The 24,512-nt window shown below is 33.8% G+C and overlaps 1 protein-coding gene across 2 annotated transcripts in view; it reads right to left on the bottom strand.

Moving 5' to 3' along the window:
• Positions 1–24,512, bottom strand: part of LOC114337220 (ATP-dependent DNA/RNA helicase DHX36) — a 109,004-nt gene that overhangs the window by 67,326 nt on the left and 17,166 nt on the right. For both annotated transcript variants that reach the window (XM_028287626.2, XM_028287627.2), the window contains exons 4-5: positions 7,779–8,750; positions 1,365–1,870 (exon numbers count right to left, since the gene is read on the bottom strand). In XM_028287626.2, coding sequence (XP_028143427.1) covers positions 1,365–1,870; positions 7,779–8,750 — 1,478 coding nt within the window. The remainder of the gene's footprint in view (positions 1–1,364; positions 1,871–7,778; positions 8,751–24,512) is intronic.

Below are 24,512 nucleotides of genomic sequence, written 5' to 3'. Positions count from 1 at the left end.
GATATGCATTGCAATAGATAAAAGATATTAACAATAAAGTCAGTTGAAAACAAAGGCGCTACTGAGTTAAACAACATTCCAAGCCAAATAATGCAAATTAATGAGTGATTACAAAAGACTATCAATATGGATCTGATTAAAATTATTTTGTGTGTGTATTGAAATCATAAAAAACACAAAGATTCTGGGTGGCAAAAAATCTTCTTCTTCTTCTTATGCAATCCACTAATGGATGTTCGCGATCACGTTTGACCATTTTTCTCTATCCCTTGCAGTATGTATTAGGTCTCCTATGTTTTTTAGTCCTGTCCATTGTTTGACATTACGAAGCCATGACATTTTCTTCCTGCCCACTCCTCTTCTTCCTTCGATCTTTCCTTCAATTAAGGTTTGCAGAAACTGGTATCTTTCATTTCTAATTAGGTGCCCCAGGTATGCCGTTTTTCTCTGTTTAATTGTGCACATCAGTTGTCGTTCTGTACCAATTCTTCTCAGGATTTCTTCATTTGTTATTCAGAAAAATCACGTCTATGGAATTTGGTGCCACTCAATTTATATTTGAATTTTTTGTACACTATTAGGATATTATTAATATAATAAATTTGTTTTTTCGGAACGTCAATTTTTTATAGAAAATAATAATATCTATTCTAGGAGTTGTCCAAAACTGAATTGGTTCAAAAAAATGACTGAAGTAATTGTAGCTATACAGTCTGTTCCAACGAAAATTTGACCCCCTCAGAAACCAAGAGCTTCTTCAAAATTTAAAAAAACACGTCAATTTATAATGGAAGGGGGACGAATTTTCATGCAAAATTCTTGCCCTTAATGTAACCCCCTACTGCACCGCATCGACCCCCACTTTTTTTTAAATAGCAAGTGTGGTCCAGTGACACATCATTTGAAAGGTAATTTTTTTCTCTAAACAACGCTCTATTTTTTTAATTTACGTAGTAAGTTTGAAGATAATTTTGGACTTAACAAATTTATTATAAATTAGTTAAATCCAAAATTATCTTTAAGGTTATTCCGTAAATTAAAAGAAAGTTAGAGGGACCTGTAGAGAAAACAAATACCTTTCAAATGATGTGCCATTCGACTAAACTTGCTATTTAAAAAAAAAACTGGGTGGCTGATGCGGGGCAGGAAAGCTTTCATGCAAAATTCGTCCCCCCTCAATACAAATTGATATGTTTTTTTTTAATTCTGAAAAAACTCTTGGGTTCTGAGTTACTAGGGCGGGATCAAATTTTGAAATAGGGGGTCAAAGACTCCAATATATCAGTGACTAAACCGGTCTACCTTTAATAATTCTTCAAAAGATGAAACTACTTCTGACAATGAAAAATTAAAACATTACTTACGGCGTCAAATGCTTTTTCTTTTGCTTTTCCTACATCAATCACATACACAACATCAACGATAGTAATACTGGTCTCTGCTATGTTAGTTGACAAAATAATCTTTCTTCTGCCAATTTCTTTAAAAACGTCATTTTGCTCCTTAATGTTCATGGATCCATGGAGGTAGAAGATTTTGTAGTTATTATCTCTTAAAGCATCAGACCTTTCTATACTATCACTGCACATCATGATATCATCGTAACCAGGAAGAAAAACTAATATAGATCCAGGGATTCCACTATTATGTATACTACTTATCACAGTGACTATGAGATTGAAGTCAATGACATCTTCTGGTGTTGTTATGTCATACAAATCAAGTAAGCGGAGGCCCTCGGTTTGTGGATCTGCAACCGGTTCACCTTCTCTTTCGTCCTGCACATATTTCAACAACATGATTATTTCTTCGTTACATGCATAATCGAAGGCAGTTTGTCCTAATTTACATCGGAGATTAAGATCAGCGCCTAAAAACGAATTTAAAAAAATTTAAATTGTTGCAAGGAAAATAGGTTAGGTTAACAAATCGAGAGATGAATCTCGTTAATCCAAGTTTCAGAACAATCGTTACCAAGTTTATACAGTGTCTTTATACACTAAGCATCAAAATTAACGCACCACCTTAAAAATTGGACATTTTTGATGTCTCGTATTTCCTAAACCTGTTGTCCGATTTGAGTGATTTTTTTAGTATATTATAGCTTTATTCTTCAAGAATATCGATGTAATAAAAATATTGCTAAACAGGTAAGTGTCATTGTATGTAACAATGATAGTGTGTTTTTTCCTCAAAGTTTGGAACACCCTTTGGAATATTATAGCGTATATAAAATATTGAAATTAAAACTCAACTGTAGCCTTAGGCTTTCTTAACATTTTTCTTTTCGATTCATTCGCTTATGTGAGACAATAAATAAGTTAGGTAATTTAACAACTAGCCATGTTATTCATCAATACAGGGTGTTTCTAAATATGTGCGACAAACTTTAAGGAGTATTTCTGCATGAAAAAATAATGACCGTTTGCTTTATAAACATATATCCGCAAATGCTTCGTTTCCGAGATACGGGATGTTGAATTATTTCTTACAAACTGACGATTTATTTATAGCTCTAAAACCGGTTGAGATATGCAAATAAAATTTAGTAGGGTTTACGAGATAGTTATTGCACATTTTTTGACATACAATTAAGAATTTTATATTCACTATTGGCGTGCATACGGGTCATATTACCCGTATACACGCCAATGATAATTATAAAATTCTTAATTGTATGCCAAAAAAATGCGCAAAAACTACCTCTTAAAACCTACCAAATTTCATTTGCATATCTCAACCGGTTTTACAGCAATAAATAAATCGTCAGTTTGTAATAGCCACTTTAGACCATGCAAGTAATTGCGCAATTAATTGCACAATTTCTTGCGCAAGAACTTGTGCAATAAGTTGCAACTAACTTTCTGCAATAAAGTGATTACACGGTGCAAACAATTGCATAAACTGACATGAAATAGACAGAATGAGAAACTTTGACAAAATAGCATAAATTTTAGGTTATGTTTGTTTTTACAAATTAAATGTAATTTTTTGAGTAGAATTATCAGATATTAGATTAAAGATGTTAGATTATAATTTGAGAAAATTATAATATTATGTATTAAGTATAACAAAATCAATTAATACCTAATCCAAGTATGTAATACATATTATTCATTTACAAAAGGAAACAAGTTGTAAGAAATAAAATAGTTTTTTTTAATCCCTATGTTGCATAATTAAAGTTATTCACCTGAATAATATTATCTGTGAAGCGTGAAATTGGTAAAAAGTTCCTCTAGTTTTGTTAATAAATTGTTTGGTTTGAAATTTAAGATGACAGAAGTTCAATGTCATCAAAATCTTTTATTTGTTGACAGCAGAAAAGTAAAAACAAACACTGTAGCCTTAAAAGTTACTAAAAATATAACCAAATTGCAGAAAAAATTGCATGAAAAATAGGACATGTTCTATTTAGCTGCAACTTATTCTTGCAGCAAGGAGTTGCAGCTTTTCTGTGCAATTCGCGTATGACACGATGCAATTTCTATTGCTGCAAGAAATTGTGCAATTAATTGCGCAATTAGTTGCATGGTGTAAAGTGGCTATAAGAAAAAATTCAACATCCCGTATCTCGGAAACGAAGCATTTGCGGACATATGTTTATAAAGCAAACGGTCATTATTTTTTCATGCAGAATTACTCCTTAAAGTTTGTCGCACCTATTCCGAAACACCCTGTATTGATGAAGAACGTTGCTAGTTGTTAAAGTACCTAACTTTTTTATTATCCAACATAAGCGAATAAATCAAAAAGCATAATATTAAGAAAGCCTAAGGTTACAGTTGAGTTTTAATTTCAACATTTTATATACGCCAGAATATTCCACAGGGTGTTCCAAACGTTGAGAAAAAAACACACTATCATTGTTACACCCGGTATACAATGACACTTATCTCTTTAGCAACAATATTATTACATCGATATTCTTGAAGAATAAAGCTATAACATATTAAAAAATCACTAAAATCGGACAACAGGTTTAGGAAATACAAGACATCAAAAATATCCAATTTTTAAGGTGGTGCGTTAATTTTGATGCTTAGTGTATTACAATGATTGGACTCATAATCACGTATCATTAATTTAACACCATGGAGGAGAAAAAGGAGCTTAACAAATTCTACAGAAGATACATGGAAACCGGGTGATCTCTTCGAGAATCAAAACCAAAGAGAGCGATTTGCATCTATTCACTTCGAGAGGAGAAATAAGAAAGCGAGTTTTCGTTTACATTATCTAAGAAATGTCTGTATTTTTAAAGTAGTAGGATGGTTTTGTATTTACTCCTAACTTTAACAAATTCTGTGGAAAAATTGAAGAGGTGATTTTGTCTCATAGTCGTCGTATTATCCCGGAGGAATTACTAAAATGTTGTGTTTTGAATTATCCGAATACCTCTTTTCTTGTAAGAGCTGTATAATTTTTTGTGAATAAAAACACTGATTTACTCATAAATATCTTAAATAGAGGTTGGATTGATAAGATTAGAATGGCCCGCATGCAGCACAGATCTCAATCATATTAAGCATTTAGAGGATGAATTAAAAATAGCTATTCGCCGTCATCCTAGATTCGTCCCCAGAAAATTTGGTAGAGTTATGGCCCTGGTAAAGAAATATCGCGCTATTCCCCATGCAAGGATAACACATCTCTCTTCGATGCCAAACAGATTGCGAGCAGTCGTTGCTGCGAGAGATGGACATGCCCGCTATTGAATAGACCGTGATAGTGTGACGTCAAAACGCCAAAAAGGTTTTCAAACAAAACAAAAATCTGTCAATTTATTATACACGTGGTTTGTGTAATCATTTGTAATTTTATTTTGTATTAAAAATCATCTGCGTTCGATTAATTGGAATAATCGCAAAAAATAGTTAAAATAATAATAGTTAAAATTAATGAAATTTTGAACTGTTTATTTTATATAATATTTTAGTATTTACAATATCAAATGATAATCATTGTTTTTGAACATCAATCTCTTTCGGAAAATTAAAAGACTAGCAAGTTCTCCTCTATGAGCATGAACAGTGACAATCGGGTACCCAACACATTACCATTTTGTGAAAATTAAATAACGTACAAGCAATATATTCCAGTTACAAAAACGAAAATAAAACTTTGCCACAAAAACCACGTGTGCCTGACAGCTGTTTAGTTTGTTTGGAAACCTTTTTCAGAGTGGCCAACATTGATTTGACGTCACGACTATCACGGTCCATTATTTTGTTTTGTTGTTAATTTTGTTTTGTGTTATGAATTGTAGTGCGTTTGATATTTTTAATTAAATAAACCTTTCAAGCAGTGTTTTTATTTACAGCTTTTACAAGAAAAGGGATATTCGGATAATTCAAAAAACAAAATCTTATGGATACATCCTCCAAGATAATACAAAAGAAGTATGAAACAAAATCAGCCCTCCAATTTTTGCACAGAATTTTTTCTGTGCATATAATGCTATCTAAGCAAAAAATTTTTGTTACCAAAATCAACAAACGATATCAATACACGTACCTACAAACTGATTCAAGAATCTTGAAAATCGGTGCACAAATAATAAAGTTATAAATAGTCAAACTTAATCAAACATTTTGGTGGCGGAATTTTGTGCCGGTGAGAGTATTAAAATATGAAAAATTCCATACCTTGTAACGGTGCGAAGGTCATTGACCACCCCTTATTTTTTTTGTGTTAAGACCGCATTTATAGTACGCCATGTATGTGAGAATCGTTGAATTCATATTTGTTTTCAGAGATTGTTGAGTCTCGCAAATCTATCGCTCTGGAGTGTGTGGGTACGACGTAATTCGTTTTCTCGCAATGCTAAATATTGTGTATTTTTCGTTTTTCATAATATTGGATCGATCGTCTGATATTGTGTTGTTTATCTCTCTCAGGAATTTGACGTAGGCATCGTAAGTGCCTCAGATTGTTTATATTCTCCAGAGGCGGCATTGCTTCAAACAAGTTTAATGGTTTTTCGAGACTAAAGTCTGAAATTTTGTTGATAAATGGTACTTGTTAAGCTCAGATTACTGTTGCTACCGACTTTGAGACTGTGGTTAGATGGTTAGAGCTTACTTAAGCATTTTTGATGGGAACCTAGAGGAAACTGCTTACAGAAAATGAGTGGCTTCTTATTGACTGACACAGAATTAGAGGTTTGACAGAGGTCGATTTTATTTTTCTTCTATTTGTGAAGATTCTGATTGATTGGTTGCCAAGTCTGTTGATTGGCCGTAGAATTATTCTTGGGAGGCTTGAATGATTTCTAGAGAGGGCGTTGAATTTTACAGATTAGAGTTTGGGGAGATCGCAAAGTTAGGTCCATTAGGGCCGCCATCAAGTTAAGTTTTGTCTGGCAGAGAGAGAAGTGGCCGGTGCCTCCGGCCGCCAGATGCGGTTGCCGGCAAAATTAGTAGTGAAGTTCCAGTTTAAGTTGTGCAATTTTATTGCATTAAGTTCTTGTGTTTGGTTAGTGTTTGTTCGAGTATGGCTTAAGCAATCTGCAGGCCACTGCGTTTAGCTGTTTCTAAGCGAACGCGATATTTTCATGCGCGATTTGGTACCATTTTTCTTGACATGCAAGCAGAAGTAGAAGTTTTCTTTTAAAGCATGAAGCTGCTTTTAATTTTGTATAATATTGAATCCGGTTAACGAACTATATAACAAATTCTTTTTTTTTTTAATATTTTGTTTGAGGAAGTGCTAATTTATTTTGATAATGCTGAACTTTTCTATAAAAGTTTTTTGATGAACTATGGAGTTTTTTTTATGAACTATGGAGTTCTTTTTTAAATAACTATGGATAACCTGATGTACTTTTGTTGTGTCAATTTAGTGACTTTAGTGAAGTGAAATCGCGCTTTGGACTGAACAACCACCAAGAAAAATCAGGACTGATAAACAAGGTATATTTTGTAAACTTTCTATTTTATTTTTTTTTGGTAATCACGATCTCTATTTGTAGACCGTAAGAGATCACAAATTTAAATTCATTTTTTTTTTGTCTAAATAAATAATGTTTAATTTGTTAAGTACAATCTTATTATTTCTCTTTTCCTTCTCTCTTGTATCGTAAGAACAATAAAGAATTGGCTGAGTATATAGAGAGTAAGATAAGGTAAGTTACGTTATAAGTATTTTGTATATGGTGTATATTCTGTGTGACTATGTTTTTTTGTTTTATTTTGATTTAGCTAACTTTTCTTTTAATATTCATATTTTTTGTATAATTTTTGGTTCCCATAAGGTAACCAGTGGCGCCCAATATTTTTTTTGACATCCTTATTTTGATTTTTATTATTTTTTTTTTCTAAGCTAATAAGAGTATACTAATAACACCCCTTAAAAATCCACCCCACATCTCTTCCGATTCTGAGCTGCTAGGCCATGTCCTTCATTGTGTAACATCCCCTAATAGGACATAACAACATCTTGTCAAAATTCTATTCCCTTTTCATGTTATACAAATGTCACCCTCTCTTGGGGCATGTTACAACCTAGGGCATGTTCTTGTATACAGAATCCTCCAGCTCATCATGAAAGGTAAAATGAAGGGCCGCAGAGAAATTGGAAGGAACCAGATGGCATGGCTCCAGAACATTCGGGATTGGATTGGAGTACGCAGTCTTTTGTCAACTAAGTATTAATGTAAAAGTTATTTCAGTAAATATATATGACTATTTTACAATAACTTCTGAATCTTGGGACTCGAATATTCTAGCGTTTAAGAGCCCAATCTGGATATAGTTAGTATTATAATAAAAACTTACCCATGTTGCATAATCTGCTGATAAAAGTTTTGTCTCCAAGATGCGCAGCCAACATTAGAGCAGTTCTTCCAGTCTGTGAATGTTGATAGTTCACAGAAACTCCCTCTGAAATAAAATACATAAAAATCTGGGCCGTAGCTTCCTCATGGTCTACTGTATAATCATAATTGTCAGAAAACGTAAGATAACTATCCAGTTCTTCATCCATACATTCGTTCATTTCATCGACATCTTCATCCACTTTTTCTACCTTTTCATAAGCGGTATTTACTGGTTTTTTCTTTTTGGATTTTCCATTGCAGTCTGCCTCTAACATTTTCGGTGACATATAGTTTGTTGATGCTAAAATTTCTTCTAAAAAGTGGGTTTCTATGGGAAACACCCTGCCAGGGATTGAAAGTACTTTTACGTCGGTAAAATAATCCACAAACTTCTGACAGTTGATGGTAGCTGACATAAGAACAACTCTCAAGTTTGGAAAATTATGAACATGTTGCTTTAAACAAATTAATATGAAATCAGATAATTTGTCTCTTTCATGAATTTCGTCGATTATAATGTGTGTAATATTCTGCAAGGCATCTGATGATCCCATTAAGTTTCTTAGAAACACACCTGTCGTACAATATATTAAGTTGGAATGGGCTCCGTACTTTTGTTCTAGTTTAATATGATATCCAATAGTATCGCCTACAGATTCCCTTCTTTCAACAGCCACACGCTCAGCAACTGCAACTGTTGATATTCTTCGAGGTTGAGTGCATATAATTTTGCAAGGAGTTCTTTTAGCAAAGGCATCTTCAAGGATGTATTGTGGGACCTGAGTGGTTTTCCCCGATCCAGTTTCTGAAGACAAAATGACAAATTTATTGGCTTTTATCGTTTCTACTATCTCGTTTCTGTGTTCATAGACTGGTAAACTATTTCGGAAACGTTTTAGTTCAGGGTTATACTTTGCCTCAGGGGGAACACCTGGAAAATAAATCTCGTTGTAGTCTTTATTTTTATATTTATTTTATTTATTTATACTGCACATTTACAGCAATGATACCATTTATAAGCACACAGCTGGTCAATACAAAGAAATAAGAACATACAATTTATACAATACAACAAAAAAAATACACTTTAAAACAATAAATATGGGTATCACAGTTTATGTAACATATTACTCTCTTTTTGATATTATATAGGTCAAGGTCTTCACTCATGATAAAATCGTTCATTGCCATTAATCAGTTTGCCATGGGGGAGTTTGCGTATTCTGGAGTTATTTGAAATAAAGTGTGTCTACATCTAAGTCTTTGGTCTGGTACATTAAAATTTATAAATGAAAGAAATGTAGGAGAATCTATGATTTGATAAACTATATTAAATATGAAAATGATTTGGGCATTTCTACGTCTTTCGCTCAATAACACAGTGTCAAAAAGCATTATCTGCAAGTTATAGGAAACCTTAAAAGGATAAATCCGAAATTTCTTTAGATATAAAGACCTTACAAATTTCTTCTGAATCCTCTCTATCATATCACTGTGTGATATGGTGGAGGGACTTCATATGGTACAAGAATATTCGAGTTTTGACCTCACATATGCATTAAAAAGCTTAATTGTAGTGTCACAATAAATTTTTTACTGGATCTTAGGATAAAGCCTAACTGTCTATAACAATCATTAGTTAGTTTGAGAATGTGCTCATTAAAGGAGAATGTGCTAGTGAATAACACCCCTAGATCTCTGATTTTTTAACCTTTCAAGTTTTACTTCATTAATAAAATAATCTGTTCTTATTATTTCTCGCTTTCTAGAAAGTCAATAGTTTACATTTTGATTCATTTAAGTTCAAATCATTATTTTTACAGAATGTGGATATACCTTGAATATCTTGTTGTAAATTAATACAGTCATCTTCGTTTTTTATCGTAAGAAATAATTTTAAATCGTCTGCAACTAGAAGAAAGTTGGCAAATTTTATATAATCAGTGATGTCATTTATGAACATAACAAAAAGTAAAGGCCCAAGGATGGAGCCTTGCGGTACACCTGACCCAGTTATAAAACTTGAGTAGCAGTTCCCAAATTTGACTACTTTAATACGGTTGGTAAGGTAAGATTCAAAGAATTTTATAAGTTTGTCAGAAAGTGCATATGACCTCAGTTTTTTTAATAGAACTGAATGATTTACTCTATCAAAGGCTTTTGCTAAATCAGTAAAGATAACATCAACTTGAGAATTATTTATGGATGAAGCAATATAGTGACTGAAAATGTACACCCAAGTAGCACCGAACGGGTTTATTAAGTCTTTTAAGGATGCTTTAAAACTGTAGTGTAGAATAAAACTAAAATTAAAACCATTTGGTTTTTAAGTAAACCTTAAGGTTGCAATAAAACCGCTTTCAGCATAAAACGGCCCACTCTAAAAGAGGTCAATAAAACCAAAAATAAAAACCTTCTTAAAACTTTGTTTTCTTAAGCAACTGGTTTTAAAGCTGCTGTGAAGGTGCTTTTAAAACCATGTTAAAAGACATTTTAAGTGCAGGCAGTTTTATAGCAAACTTAAAAAGATTTCTTAAATGGAGACTTTTAAAGACAATTTACCGTATTAAATGATTATTTAAACCCATATACTCATACCCATAACCCATGTGTTATGATAGGTACAGTATTTCTCATGATCATCTTTCAGTGCGTCACAGTTTTTCGATTTCTTTCTAACGCATTAAACTGTATGTTACAGAAAAAAAGGCACGTCGGTGATTACATTTCGTCGGTGACATTTTTATAACATTTATTCTAGTTATTCTAGTTGTCGTTAGATGGCGCCATAATAAAAAAATAATTTTTTTTAATTAGATAATAATATTACAAATATAATCTGTATAATTTATAAGACTATACAAATAAAAAAAAATACCATTTTATAAATGCAAGAAACGCATTTGATTTGTTTTTATTCCAAATTGAAAATAAAATGTGACAACTGTCAGATTTAACTAAAATATGTTAGAATAAATGTCATAAATGTGTATTATCACGGACTTACCCTTTTTCCTATCATTTGTTACGCACTGAAAAATGATCATGAAAAGGACTTTAGATACGTATTTGTTACCATAAAAATAATAAAAAGTACTTGGTTATTTCGGACTGTCCGAGTCGCTTGGATGATCGAGAATGATCTTGAACTTGCAAGCGCAAAGACAGAGGTGGTGCTTCTAAAGAAACCTAGAAACGGGCCAGACCTGCTGTTCCACTTTGGAAACAACGAGGTCAAACCTTCCTTCTGCGCCAAATACCTGGGTATAGACCGCGAACGTGGACTTGGGTTCTCCAAACACCTAACGAGAGTGGTAAGGAAAGCCGAGGCACAAACCGCAGCTCTCCGAAGAATAACACCAAATATCGGAGGGCCAGGTAGTGCCAAAAGGAGACTGTACCTCAACGCTATGCAGTCCACCCTTCTCTACGGAGCCCCGGTCTGGGTCGAGGCTCTACGGCACAAGAAGTACAGAGAATTGTTAAATAAGGCGCAGAGGAAACCTCTGTTGAACGTAGTCAGTGCCTACAAGACTACGTCTACCACGGCCCTACAAGTGATAGCGGGCGCCCCTCCTATCTACCTGCTGGCCAGGGAAAGAAAATCTCTATATGAGCAAGAAAACGGCCACTTACCGGAAGTAAGAGCGGCTGCCAGAGAGCGGCTACTCATGGATTGGCAGGCAGAATGGGAGGCGGAAATAAGTAAAGCCCAATGGACCAAGCAGCTTATACCGAATATGGGGACGTGGTACGCTTGCAAGTTTAAGCGGGTTAATTTTTATTTCATCCAATTTTTAACCGGGCACGGGTCCTTCCGGGCGTTCACTTGCAGAATCGGTAAGGCAAACGATGACCTGTGCCGGACCTGCCACGTGAGGGAAGACGCAGAACACTGCGTTTTCCGGTGTAGCGTCTTCGCTTGCGAGCAGGCCAGGCTCAGGAACAGATTCGGCGATATAGGCCCCAATAACATATAAACTTTGAATTGATTATAGACGTAGTTACGGGTATTGTAAAGCGCAGAGCGGTTCTAGAACGAGTGGAACCAGATGGGTGAGATTGGCTACACGTAGTTGATAAAAAATAAATAAAAAATGGTAAAAAAAAATTAAAAAACAGAAAAAATTAAAAAAACAGAAAAAAGACAAAAAATAGGAAAAAAACTCCCACAACAGATATAAACATTCACAGGCACATTACCCTAAATTTTTTTCAAGGCCTACCTATTTATATTCATCTTTAAGTCTCCCTACACCTTAATCAATTATGCTCTTTCTACCATTTGTAGGCAGGCTTACTGGGCCGATTATCAATTAAGTAATACCCACCTTCAGTCGTAAACTCCCCCTATCCGCGTTTCATTTTCAGACAGGCGAGAATAGCATAGCTAATACTATACTACTATTCAGCTCACTATCCACAGACCTCCCCTGTCCGTCTGGTGATCTTAGGTAGGCGAGCCTGTCCTTTCTTTTTATGAGTTTATCCTCAAAGACCTCCCCCCTATCCGCCTGTCCGTTTCTAGAAAGGCGAGAATAGTATAGAAGGGCCTATGCCAATCTTCTCCTTTGGCCCTACTTACATAGACTGCGCGGGATATCCCCATGTATCGTTCACTAATGAAGAGGGGGTGGTTTTAGTTGGTAGGCGGCTGGTTATGGGGGGCACGCGGGACGCGTGAACCTACTCTGGTCTGTGGGCCCTAGCGTGTTCTCCTCTCCTGTCCGAGTCCAACAGTACTAGGGACACCTTCCCTAGTCTGCTAAGAGCGTTCCACCTCAATCCAAAAAAAAAAGGTTGAAAAACACTTGGGCGCCAAACTTTATTGATAATGTTAACAAAAAGAGGTCTAAATAACTCACCCGACATAAAATTTCTGACTTTTGGCGATTAAAAAATAAAAATAATAAGAAAATTTAAATCCAAAAAATATTAATTTGAAAGAAAAATAACTTTATCTACAATTTTAACGTTTTAATGTTAAAATAAATCGAATTTATGTTTCTTATTTATAATTTTTATGTAAGCCTTATATTGTAATCTATCATGGCTTTCAGCATCTCCAGAAAGCAATATGGCTGAAATCCAAATAAAACTATTTGATCTATCGACAGAGAATTGTTAAGACCAAATGGTTTTATTTTATACCTTTCCGAGAGCATATATCCTACATAAAAGCAAGGTTGCCTTGGAATTAAAACCGTTTAGTTAATGCTGCTGGCAATAATGCTACTCGGTTTTAATGTGAATCTAACCTAAAATCGAGGCATCGTGCTGTGTGTGTTGTATTTTTCTTTTAAAATGACCAGTTCGTTTACATTTTAAGTACTTGCGACTTATTTCTTCCATATTAAATGTCCTTCCACTGTTCACAACACACTACACCACTGTTTCGCTCAACAAATGACCGATCATTTTTGACATGAAAAAAGAGGGGATGAGTTTAGTTTTGTTGTTTCTAACAAGAAGCATAGTTTAGTCTTTACGATAACCAAATTGATTCAGTTAAGAGCGTTTGGTTTTAATATAGCCTACTAATTGCTTTTAAGAAAGCAACTTTAAAGAAACCTAAAAAAAAATAGTTTTAAGGCATATGTATTACTGACATAATAGTCTTGTAGTTTTAATAATAGGTTTTATTAGTCATATTAGGAGAATCTTTAAAACTGCAATAAAACTAAAAGGTAACAAACTAGAATCTAATAAAACCAAACAGTCCGGAAGTACTTCATAAAACTGATTAGTTTTAAAGTGAACTTAGAATGAACCATTTTAAAACTACAATAAGACAAATTATCTATTAAGATTAATTAGTCTTATTTGATACTCTTAGATACTTTAAAACTAGTGACAAACGCTTCACAGTTTTAAAGTTCTGGCAGTATATCTACAAGGAACTTTAAAACCATTATCTTCTTATTTACCACAATAAAACCTTTATAAACCTTAAATAAAACTAAAATGTTTTTATTGTGCTACTTAAGCAGATTTGTTTGAGTTGATTTTTTGTTTATGAAACCATGTTGTTCTTCCATTAAGGTTTTTAAAACATACAGTCTAGTACATAACAGTCTATTGTACATAATATTTTCCAAGATTTTTTAAAGAGAAGGCAATACTGTTATAGGACGATGATTTGATATTAAACTCGTATTTTCAGATTTATAATTAAATCAAAAAAATGTAACACACGAAGACCAATTGGTTATCAATGAATGGCACAAAATATGATTTAGTACAGTCATTGAAAGTTTTCACCTCCGATTTCGTTGATAGACTGGGAGATATTATACAGAAGTTCAGCCACGATTTTCTAAGTCCTGCCTTTTGCAATACTGGAAGTGTAGACGATGTACTTATAATCTGTGGAAACATCCACAAATTTCCTGTGATATTTTCCTGTAAAAATTAGATTTTCCCAAAAAATAAAAATAGGGTTTTGCGATGAATTTCAAAGTCCTGCCATATCCGTAGATAGACAGGATACTATCGATTTTATGAAGAAAATTTTTTGAGCAGGAGGGTTGCAAACGGGGTAACGGAGTATATATGTATACAAACATGTAAGGAAAATAATGAAATTTTCATGATTTTCTAGGTCCTGCCAACTAAATAAACTAAACATATTTATTTCAAAATGATCAAAAAAAATATTGGCATGACGTCTCCTAATGTTTAAGTATACTTGTCCCTTGGAAAATTCTGCGGAAAATTTTCACCCTGATTCCGTGATTTTCTTACTCCTGCCTTTAAAAAGTTATAATACTCAAATACAATCAATTGTAAGAAAATTCGTGAAAAAGTCAACGATTTTCTGAGTCATGCCATTTTGCACATGTTTCAAGAATCTTAATATAAGTCTATTTACAAAGAGGCAGGATGGTTTTATGGTTATTTTGTATACAGGGTGGGGCATTAGTGTGACAAAGTCCAATTACTCGTTTGTCGTAAGATATACGAAAAAAGTTATTTAGGTAAAACATGGGCCACAGATAGGACTATGATTTAACAGTATTTTCTAATATACAGGGCTAACCGTTTTCACAGGGTGACACAAATTTATGTTTTTTTTTTTTAAATGTAATAACCTGTATATTTTTACATTTTTGGATTCTACTCGATGTTCTCTTTAATAAAATATAGTGTTTTGAAATATTATACGAGGTAGTTTAAAATATAATTACGTTTATTGTTAATTTTGTAGGAACATTCACAACCTATACATATTGTTAGTGATTTGATATCCAAACTTCTATTAATTTATGTTTAAACGATTTTTAATATAGTCTACTATTGTCAGTTATTAATAGTATACCAAAATGTTTAATTTTAGTATACGGGGTTGGTTGAAACTCGGAATGAGTATTTTCTGAGTTTTCTTAAATGGGACACCCTGTATTTTAGTATTATAATAAAATGATATTTTATGGTACCTTTTTATTTGTCAAGCATTTCTGAACAAGAATGTCACATTAGAACAGATCTTTACCTAGTGCTCGGGGTGACTAATATACACGCCATATTCTTAAATTTCGAGGCTTTCAGACACTAAAAAGATGCAAGTAGATTACTCGAGGAGTTTTGTGGTTGCTGAACATGAATACGCCATCAGAATCGACCTCCAAAAACTCTCTAAATTCGAGATCAGTCACCCTGGGCACCAGGTGCTCCGAGGGTCGGTTGTAATGTCATATTCGTGTTCGGCATCCCAAAAACCGTCGAATAATCTGTTTTCTTTAATTTATTGCCGATATCCCACGAAACTCCAGATGACGTGCCTTAGCAGCAACTCTGGGCACTAGGTGATTCGGAGGTCGGTTCTGCTTGCGTATTCGTAACTCCAAAAACCTCCCAAATAACAAAATTTTGCCCTTAATACACTGATTTTGACAGGTTTATGCACTTTTGGATGCATGTTATGCACTAAAATGCAATTTCCACCCATTTTTATATCGTACACCTTTTATTTCAATTTGAAAAAAATTTTAAAAAAATTAAAAAAAAAAACGGTGTATTTGCCGACTTAAAGCAAGAGTAACTTTTAGTACTAGAATACCTCATAATTTAATACTCTACTCTCAAAAATGTCTAAAAATTTAAAGAGCAATAAGTTATGAGATAAAATATCCGTTGATCTACCCAAGACGGATGCTTATGACCAGTACTAGGAAATTCACAATTGATAAAATCGATTCATCTCTGGAAGAGAAATAAACGTAGCAGTTTTCGTTTTCCTAAATAGAATTTTTCTAAATTCTTTTAAACTCAAAAAACCAAAAAACGAAAAATTTTTCAAATCGATTTTTCTAGAACACTGCGTATTCTTCTTAGTTAAAGCAAAAGTACCTTTTAGTACAAAACTATCCCAGAATTTAATAATCCAGTGTCAGAAATGCTTAAAAGTTAGACAGAAAAGTTATTCGATAAAATATCCGTTTCCGTACCCAAAACGGACCCCTATGACCGGTACTAAAAATTGACAATTGATAATTGGCATTTGACAATTGACCTCTGGAAGATAAATAAGTGTACCAGTTTTCGTTTTTCCAAATAAAAGCGTTCTGCAGCTATTTTAAAGAAACTAATTACAAGACTTCGATATGCTTCTTCTAGACGAAGCATATCGAAGTAGAGGTCGTCCGCCAACCAGATGGTCTGATGACATCAAACAGATCGACAGAAACTTGATGCAGACAGCACAGGACAGAAATGCATGGAGAAGACTGAGGGAGACCTATATCCAGCATTGGATAGATCTGGGTTGAATTATGACGATGATAAATTACAAGACGCCATCTTTAAAGAGCTTTAGCTTTCCACGGAAGCATTTTTGAACTAGGTGAATTGAGTTAAATTTTCTTAAAATTATCTGAGGAATCTCCGGTTTTCGTTTGTTATGAAAGCTTCTGGACACCCTGTATAATATAATGGGTAGGTAAATTCCCTACTATAACCAATAAATTGTAAAAATTGTTTATTTACTTTTATTGCGTTTACTTAGATAATAATATGATCTAATCACTTAAAATAAAGATGTTACAGTTTGCTATTAGATTTGAAAAGTGTGTAAAAATTCCGAGACATTATTCAGGAAAATAATATTTAATAGAATACGATTGTTTTAATGATATACAAATTAATTTTTTGTATTATTCATCTTTGCGGTTATCCTGCCAAGTTGTAAACGGTTTTAGATTAGTGTTTTTTAAGCATACTCGACATGGTATGACTCAGAAAATTGTGGTGATATGAATATGTTTGTATAACACCCTGAAATAATTTTACAGACACACAATTTAATTTTTTTATACGAAATAACTATACAACCATCCTGCCTCTTTGAAAATAGATGTATATTAACCTTCTTGAGATATGTGCGAAATGGCATGACTTAGAAAATCGTGTAATTTTCCACGAATTTTCTTACAAATTTTTTAACTATATATAGTAAAAAAGGTGTAACTAAACATCCTGCCATTTTGAATAATGTCTACTGAAATTATTTATTTTATAACAAAATTTATTTTATGACTTAGAAAATCACGGAACCAGAGTTAAAATTTTATACAGAATTTTCCAAGGAACAAGTGCAGTTAAACATTAGGTGACGTCATGCCAACATTTTTTTTGGTCATTTTGAAATAAATATGATTAATTTATTAAGTTGGCAGGACCTAGAAAATTATGAAAATTTCATTATTTTCATTACATGTTTGTATATCTGTATACTCCCTTAGTCCTTTTGCAACCGTCCTGCCCAAAAAATTTTCTTCATAAAATAGATAGTGTCCTGTTATTCTATGGATATGGCAGGACTTAAAAATTCATCGCAACTCCCAATTTTTTTTTCATGGAAAATCTAATTTTCACAGGAAAATGTCACAGGAAACCCGTGGATTTTTCCACAAATTGTGAGTACCTTCTCTAACCTTCCAGTATTGCAAAGGGCAGGACTTAGAAAATCGTGGTTGAACTTCTGTTAATATCTCCCGGTTTATCTCCATCGATTTTCATGAAAATTGATAAAATAAAGTTTGTGTCAAAAATCGTGAGTAAATGGACTAAAGGTTTTCACTTCCGATTTCATTGAACCTTAATTGATTTTTATGAAAATTGGTGAGTAGTTAGACAATACCTCAAGATACGTCAAGTGGCATGGTGGGGCAAGCCATTCTCGGGGGTGAAAATTATTTTATTAAAAATAACCCCATGGAAAATTTGTTATATTATTATAAAGTTCTTAAAATAATTCAAAACTTTTTGAGTTCGTAAAGATCAAGGATTCTATTTTTCGTGGAAAAAATGCATGTTTTAAAGCGGTATTTTATAAATAACTCAAAAACTATCAGTTTTTACAAAAAAGTTATTATCACCAAAAAATTTTTTTTTATTTAGTTTAATGGCTTGACAACTAATGGCCATTGGCATGGTACAGTGGATTTTTCCAATTAGGTACCTAGTGTAATGTGTAGTGTGTGTGTGTGTGTGTGTTGAATAATAGGGTAGGCCGATTTGTATACGAAATTCAAAAATATTTTAATTTCAGATTTTGCAATCCAAATAAACATGTGGAGTAGGAAAACAATTTTTTTTGTAAAAATAAATTTTTTCATATTTTGCTGTTTTGAACTGCCACAAGGTCACTAAAATTTTGAATTCAAAAATATTTTAATTTCAGATTTTGCAATCCAAAAAAACATGTGGAGCAGGAAAACAATTTTTTTTGTAAAAATAAATTTTTTCATATTTTGCTGTTTTGAACTGCCACAAGGTCACTAAAATTTTGAATTTAAAATTTTACTAGTTTTACAACTTGCATATCCGAAAATGTTATAATACATAGAATGAAACAAATGTTAATTATTCATGTTTTTATTTTTAATATTTTAACTGCCACAACGTAATTTACATTAATATTTAAAAAAAATCATTAAATCATTAAAAATAAATTTTATGCTTAAATTAAACAAACAAACAACTGTTCTTACAACTTATAATCTTTTCTTGACCTAAAAGAAGGCATAATTCGGTGTGATTCCAGTTTGGTTCTGATCAAACCATCTCTGTTATCAGCACCACAAACTTTTGCTGAAGCTTCTGTCACAAGTTTAATCATGCGTTCAACGGCTTGCGTGTGAGACGGATATAACTTAAGCTCCGATAACAGTGCCGATGTCCCCGGATTAACCACAATTTCCTGTAAAGTTTCATTCGAACTTCCAATTGTTAATGGTGGTTCAGTTAAGGGTATTGTACTCCAATTTATGATATCGATATAATCCATAGCGTTCATATTAAGCACAGGTGGTACCTCAAATGTTCGTAGTCGCTGGTTTATGTTACTTGTTCGAGCTTTAAAAATACGGCGCACAGCAAGCTCTCTAATATGTTTTCTTGGATCTCCTAACATTCCAAGTAGCATATTTTCTGGATGTGCAAAAAAACTATTTCGCAATAGAACTGGATCCATTACATCCTTTAGGGGTTGTGGTAAATACCTAGATAACTGAATCATTTTCCAAAAATTAAAGGCTCCATGTAGGCAGGACGGTCTGGTTTTTATAAGGAACCATACTGGAGCATACACTTTTAAAATAAAGGTTGCTAAGGTAATCAAATTATCTGATGGAACCACAGTGGAAACATATAAACGTAGTATACGGTTAGCCAATGTTAACCAGCGGGAATGCACTATTTTACCTGGGCACCGTTTAGAAAGTTTGTTGTCAATACTTCCCTCTGAGATTGCAACACACATGTCAAGAAGATATTGTTGATCTGTACTTAAATCAGACCTATCCACATTCTCCTGTACATATTATTATGATTCAATTATACTGAACTTAACAACAGGTAGATTTTCACATCCAATGAGTGCTTGTCCTATAGGTCCGTTGAAGTGACGAGGTCCAGTTGTACTACCATCAAGGAAATTCATAAGGTGTCGCAAAGGTAATTCATTACAGTGCAGCTGGCAAATAAGCCACTGCAACGGGCGATTTAAATGTTTTTCTAATTGCACAGTAACACCATTAAACTTTCCAACATTAACATTCGTCCCATCACACCCTATTACTCTTAAGACATCTGTGGATACGTCAGAGTCATCAAAATATTTTAAAATGCTTTTTTTAATGTTCACAGCAGGACCAGAATCAGGAGTAACATGCGCCAGATAAGTCGACTCAGTCATTTTTAAGATTGTAATATGTTCTCGAATTAACTTTCGACGATTATCTTCCATTTTTTACGTATTATCCTTGCGACCATCGAAAAAAAAGCCACGTAACTGAAGAATCGTCCATTTCAAGAAGGGCACGTTTTTTTGTTCTAGCACGACGAATTTTGTTCTTATCTATAATGTTGCTATTATCTTCCATATTTATAATACCGACGTCTTGTAGTACTGCTGAAGCGACTGCAGCACCAGCTCGATCAGAAATACCAAAACGATCAAGTGTTCTTGCAAGCACAGGTAATTGTAACACATTATAGGAAGCTAATGATTTTTGCTGCACAGTAGAAGTTTCTGCAGAACTGATCGATTCATGTGTAAGTGTTTCCGTCGCTATTCTTTTCTGCCGAGATCGATTTTTCGGTAATTGAACAACATTATCATTTAATTGTTTTTGAATTTGCAATAAATTTCTCTCCTCTCGGTTCTGTAACTTTTTGGACATTGTTATACCTATGGCACCAATTACCATTCGTCTTTGAGTTCTTTGGTCTTCTAAAAATGGTCGTTCGGCTGCTGGCACTTTAAATACTTTATCGCAAGAACAATTATTTAAATCTAGACATTTACAAGCAGCCACATCAAATAGTACTTTGGATTGTGTTCTGAAATCATTTAACTGTTTTTTAAATTTGCAACACCACTGCGTTGTTTATAAGGTTTTAGTAAATTTCTAATTTTAAGACGATAACTTGTTATTCGCTTTATAATACTGCACTGCTGAACGGTTGGAATTGAAGCACGACTCCAAATTTCCTGAATTTTCTTTGCTACAATTTGACTCGTCTCAGTTGCGGTTTGTTGTGGATTTGTTGCAATCGGTTTTAATTCATGTTCAACATAGTTGAAGTAAGTGTTCATATCTTCATATGTTGGTAAAACTGTTTCGTTTATATTATTGGACCCTCCAAATATAGGACACTTTAACTCACTTCTGGTGTTACGCGCCATTTTATCGGTAAACATAAACATATAAACAAACTTATATTACGACGTAAAAGATCAAGAGATACGACTGTATTCCGTGGTTGTTAGTCGAAAACTGATTCATTCCCAAATGAAAGAATACCTTTGTCTCAAATCGATAAAACATTACGATCGGTCCGAAAACATCGGACAGCCAAGTCAGTGGCGTCGCTTCACGTAATGATCGCCTAATTTAGTTTTAACATAATGTCCTTGTGGCAGTTGAAATATTAAAAATATACAAAAACTTTATTGTAAAAAAACTTTTAGTTTTAATTATTTAACAATGAGGTAAAATGCAAAATTTAATATTTTTAATATAAAAATTTAGATTTTTGACATTTATGTGGCAGTTCAAAATAGATTTTTTTTTTTATTAATATTTAATATTGTACCGATGGCCATAGTTGTCGAGGTACTTTATGTAAATAAAAAAAAATATATTTAATATCAAAAATTTTGTTTTTATACACTTCAACTTTTTTTCAATTGCATTTTACCATTTTAGTAATTTCGAAAAATCGGCCCACCCTATTGAATAAGTATCTTGTTACTTTGCAAAGTCGACCTCATTGTCTTTGCAAAAAGACGCTATAATTGTATCCGAACGTCTGCTGTTTCTCCGGTGAGTACCGATCCCACAAGGACAGAAACTAATTTCATTTATTAATTTATAATAAACTAGCTGACCCGGCGAACTTCGTACCACCTTAGAAATATATAAAATTTACTAAAGTTCACATGCTTTTTATTTCCAAAAAATTGCTATTTGTTTATCGTCATAAAAGCCAAGGGCATGGCACATTGTAGGGTAAGACCCCATTTTCAGCAGTCCCCGGTTCAGCGGTACCCATTTCAGCAGTCCCCGTTTCGGCGGTTCTCGATTCCACCGACCCGTTTCAGCGGCGTTTGGTTCTGCAGCATGCCGTTTGAGAGGCATCGTTCAGGAAAATGAGTAAAAACAGGACCCTCTTGGGGACAGTAGTTTTAACAATAAAAAATGAATTTTATAAAATAAACAATAAATTGTCCCAAAATCACCCTATATATAGCTTTGCAATTGCATAAAAAGTAGGGTAATATAGTAAATAATTTGCAAAAAATTTTTTAGATTAATTCATGCAATAGTTTTTGTAAAATTGTAAAAGTTTATCCTAGAGGCTAAATATTTATAACATTATTCTACATAAACCAATTTACTTAGGATGATTCTGAGGGTACCTATCGAAAGAGGGAGAGCGGGTTTATCAAATCAATTTGTTTTTTTTTAATGATGGTCATTTATGATGCCAGTATGAAAAATAAACAGTGTTGGATAGTCCTAACAGGGAAAGTGAATCAATCCCTGCCCCCCGCAGATTCCAGGAGCTTCTTGACCCGGGAAGCTAGCACCTGCTAAGGGTCCCTTGTCCAGGGTCACGGATGAAGTCCAGAACGGCATCCAAGGCGAAGAAGAATACTTTCGGTACGGCGAAGATGGCGGAGCTGGCAACCCTTGATTTTAGGGATAGTATAGGATCACAAATTGTAGCGTCTGATCCAGAGTGGGCGGCTACGAACAGCGTCTGATCCAGAATGGACGGCTGATTAAACACTCACCAACACGTCTGGCCAGCGCGGTGTTTTAAGGCTAATAACCTCCCCAAAACTATGGCGAATTCTAAAACGATAGGAGTAGGTCCCCAGGTGGGTAAGTCATACAGTGTTGGCAAGTCCCACTCCTTTATAAAAAAGGACAGCTTCACGGAATCTGGGGGAAGCAAGAAATCGCTAAAAACTACAAATTTGAATATAGCAACACTCAACGTAAGGTCATTAAACAAAGATGAGAAAATCTATGAGCTAGAAGAAGAAATAAAGGACCTGAACTGGGACATAATTGGTCTCGCAGAGGTAAAAAGGAAAGGCGAAGATTGCATTGCAATCAGGTAACATCTTGTATTACAAAGGGCACGATGAACAAAGTCTAAACGGCGTAGGATTTCTGGTTTCTAAGAAATATGCTAGTAGAATAGAACAATATGTGGGAATCTCGGAAAGAATTGCAATGATTATGATGAATATACACGAGAAAATTACCCTAAAAATTATTCAAGTGTACGCCCCAACTTCAACACATCCCGATGAAGAGATAGATGAGTTCTACGAGAAAATAATAGAAACCAACACGTGCTATCACAGCACCTATACACTAATAATAGGAGATTTCAACGCTAAGATCGGACAACGACTAGAAGAAACTGAAAGCTATATTGGTGAATTCGGCTATGGTGTTAGAAATGATAGAGGAGAAACCCTTGTGAACTTCCTACATAGCAACAAATATTTTGCAATGAACACATTTTATAAGAAAAAACCGCAAAGGAAGTGGACGTGGTTATCACCAAACGGAAAAACACGGAACGAAATTGATTACATCATGTGTAACAAGAAAGATATCGTAGAAGATGTAACAGTAATAAATTCGGTCTCTCTGGGAAGCGATCATAGAATGGTTAGAGCTAAACTAATAATTGGGTATAGCAAACGTAGAACTAACTTTAAGAACACGACACAAATAGATACAGAAAAGCTAAAAGCCGATAAAGAAAAATATGCTAGTAAATTAAAAACCGCCCAAGCACTGAATCTAGAACAACTCAGCATAAATAAAATTAACTCAGTTATAACAAAAGAACTATTGAATACCAGCTCTGAAATAGCGACCCGTCATAAAAATAAAAAATCCAAAATAAGTGCAGAATCGCAGAATATGCTGAAACAACGAAGAGAGCTCTTGTCACGAAACAAAAGAAATACCACAGAATACAAGGAACTTAACCGAGCCATATGAAAACAGATAAAAGACGATATTAGAAAACAGCAAGAAGACCATATAGAAGAAGTGATAGAGAAAAATCGAAGTCTGAAATATACCAAACCGAAATTAGGCAAGAAAAATATTATAGCTATAAAAAATCAACAAGGCCAACTAGAAACAAGCAAAGCTCAGATATCGAAGATAATTGAAAACTTCTATACTGAATTATACCATTCAAAAAACGATCCCCCCGACTGTTCAAAGCAAAATCTGAAAAGACAAATAACAAACGTAAACTCTGAATTAATGCCCGAAATAAGCGAAGCAGAAATAGAAAATGCACTTAAAGAAATGAAAAGAAATAAAGCACCGGGTAACGATGGAATTCTGGCAGAAATGCTGAAAGACGGCGGGGAAGAAGTTATCAGATACCTAAAAATACTTTTTAATAAATGCCTATTTGAAGGAAACATACCAAAGGAATGGAATACTGCTAACACAATCTTAATACACAAAAAAGGTGACAATACAGATCTGAAAAATTATCGTCCAATATCATTACTATCACAACTTTATAAAACATTCACAAAAATAATTACAAATAGATTGACAACAAAGTTCGATGTATATCAACCAGCAGAACAAGCCGGTTTTAGAAAAGGCTTCAGTACATGCGACCATCTTCACAC

The sequence above is a fragment of the Diabrotica virgifera genome, chromosome 1, assembly GCF_917563875.1.
Source record: "Diabrotica virgifera virgifera chromosome 1, PGI_DIABVI_V3a".
NCBI lineage: Eukaryota > Metazoa > Arthropoda > Insecta > Coleoptera > Chrysomelidae > Diabrotica > Diabrotica virgifera.
The sequence above is the reverse complement of the archived record's forward strand: the minus strand, read 5'-3'. Positions and strand labels throughout refer to the sequence as shown.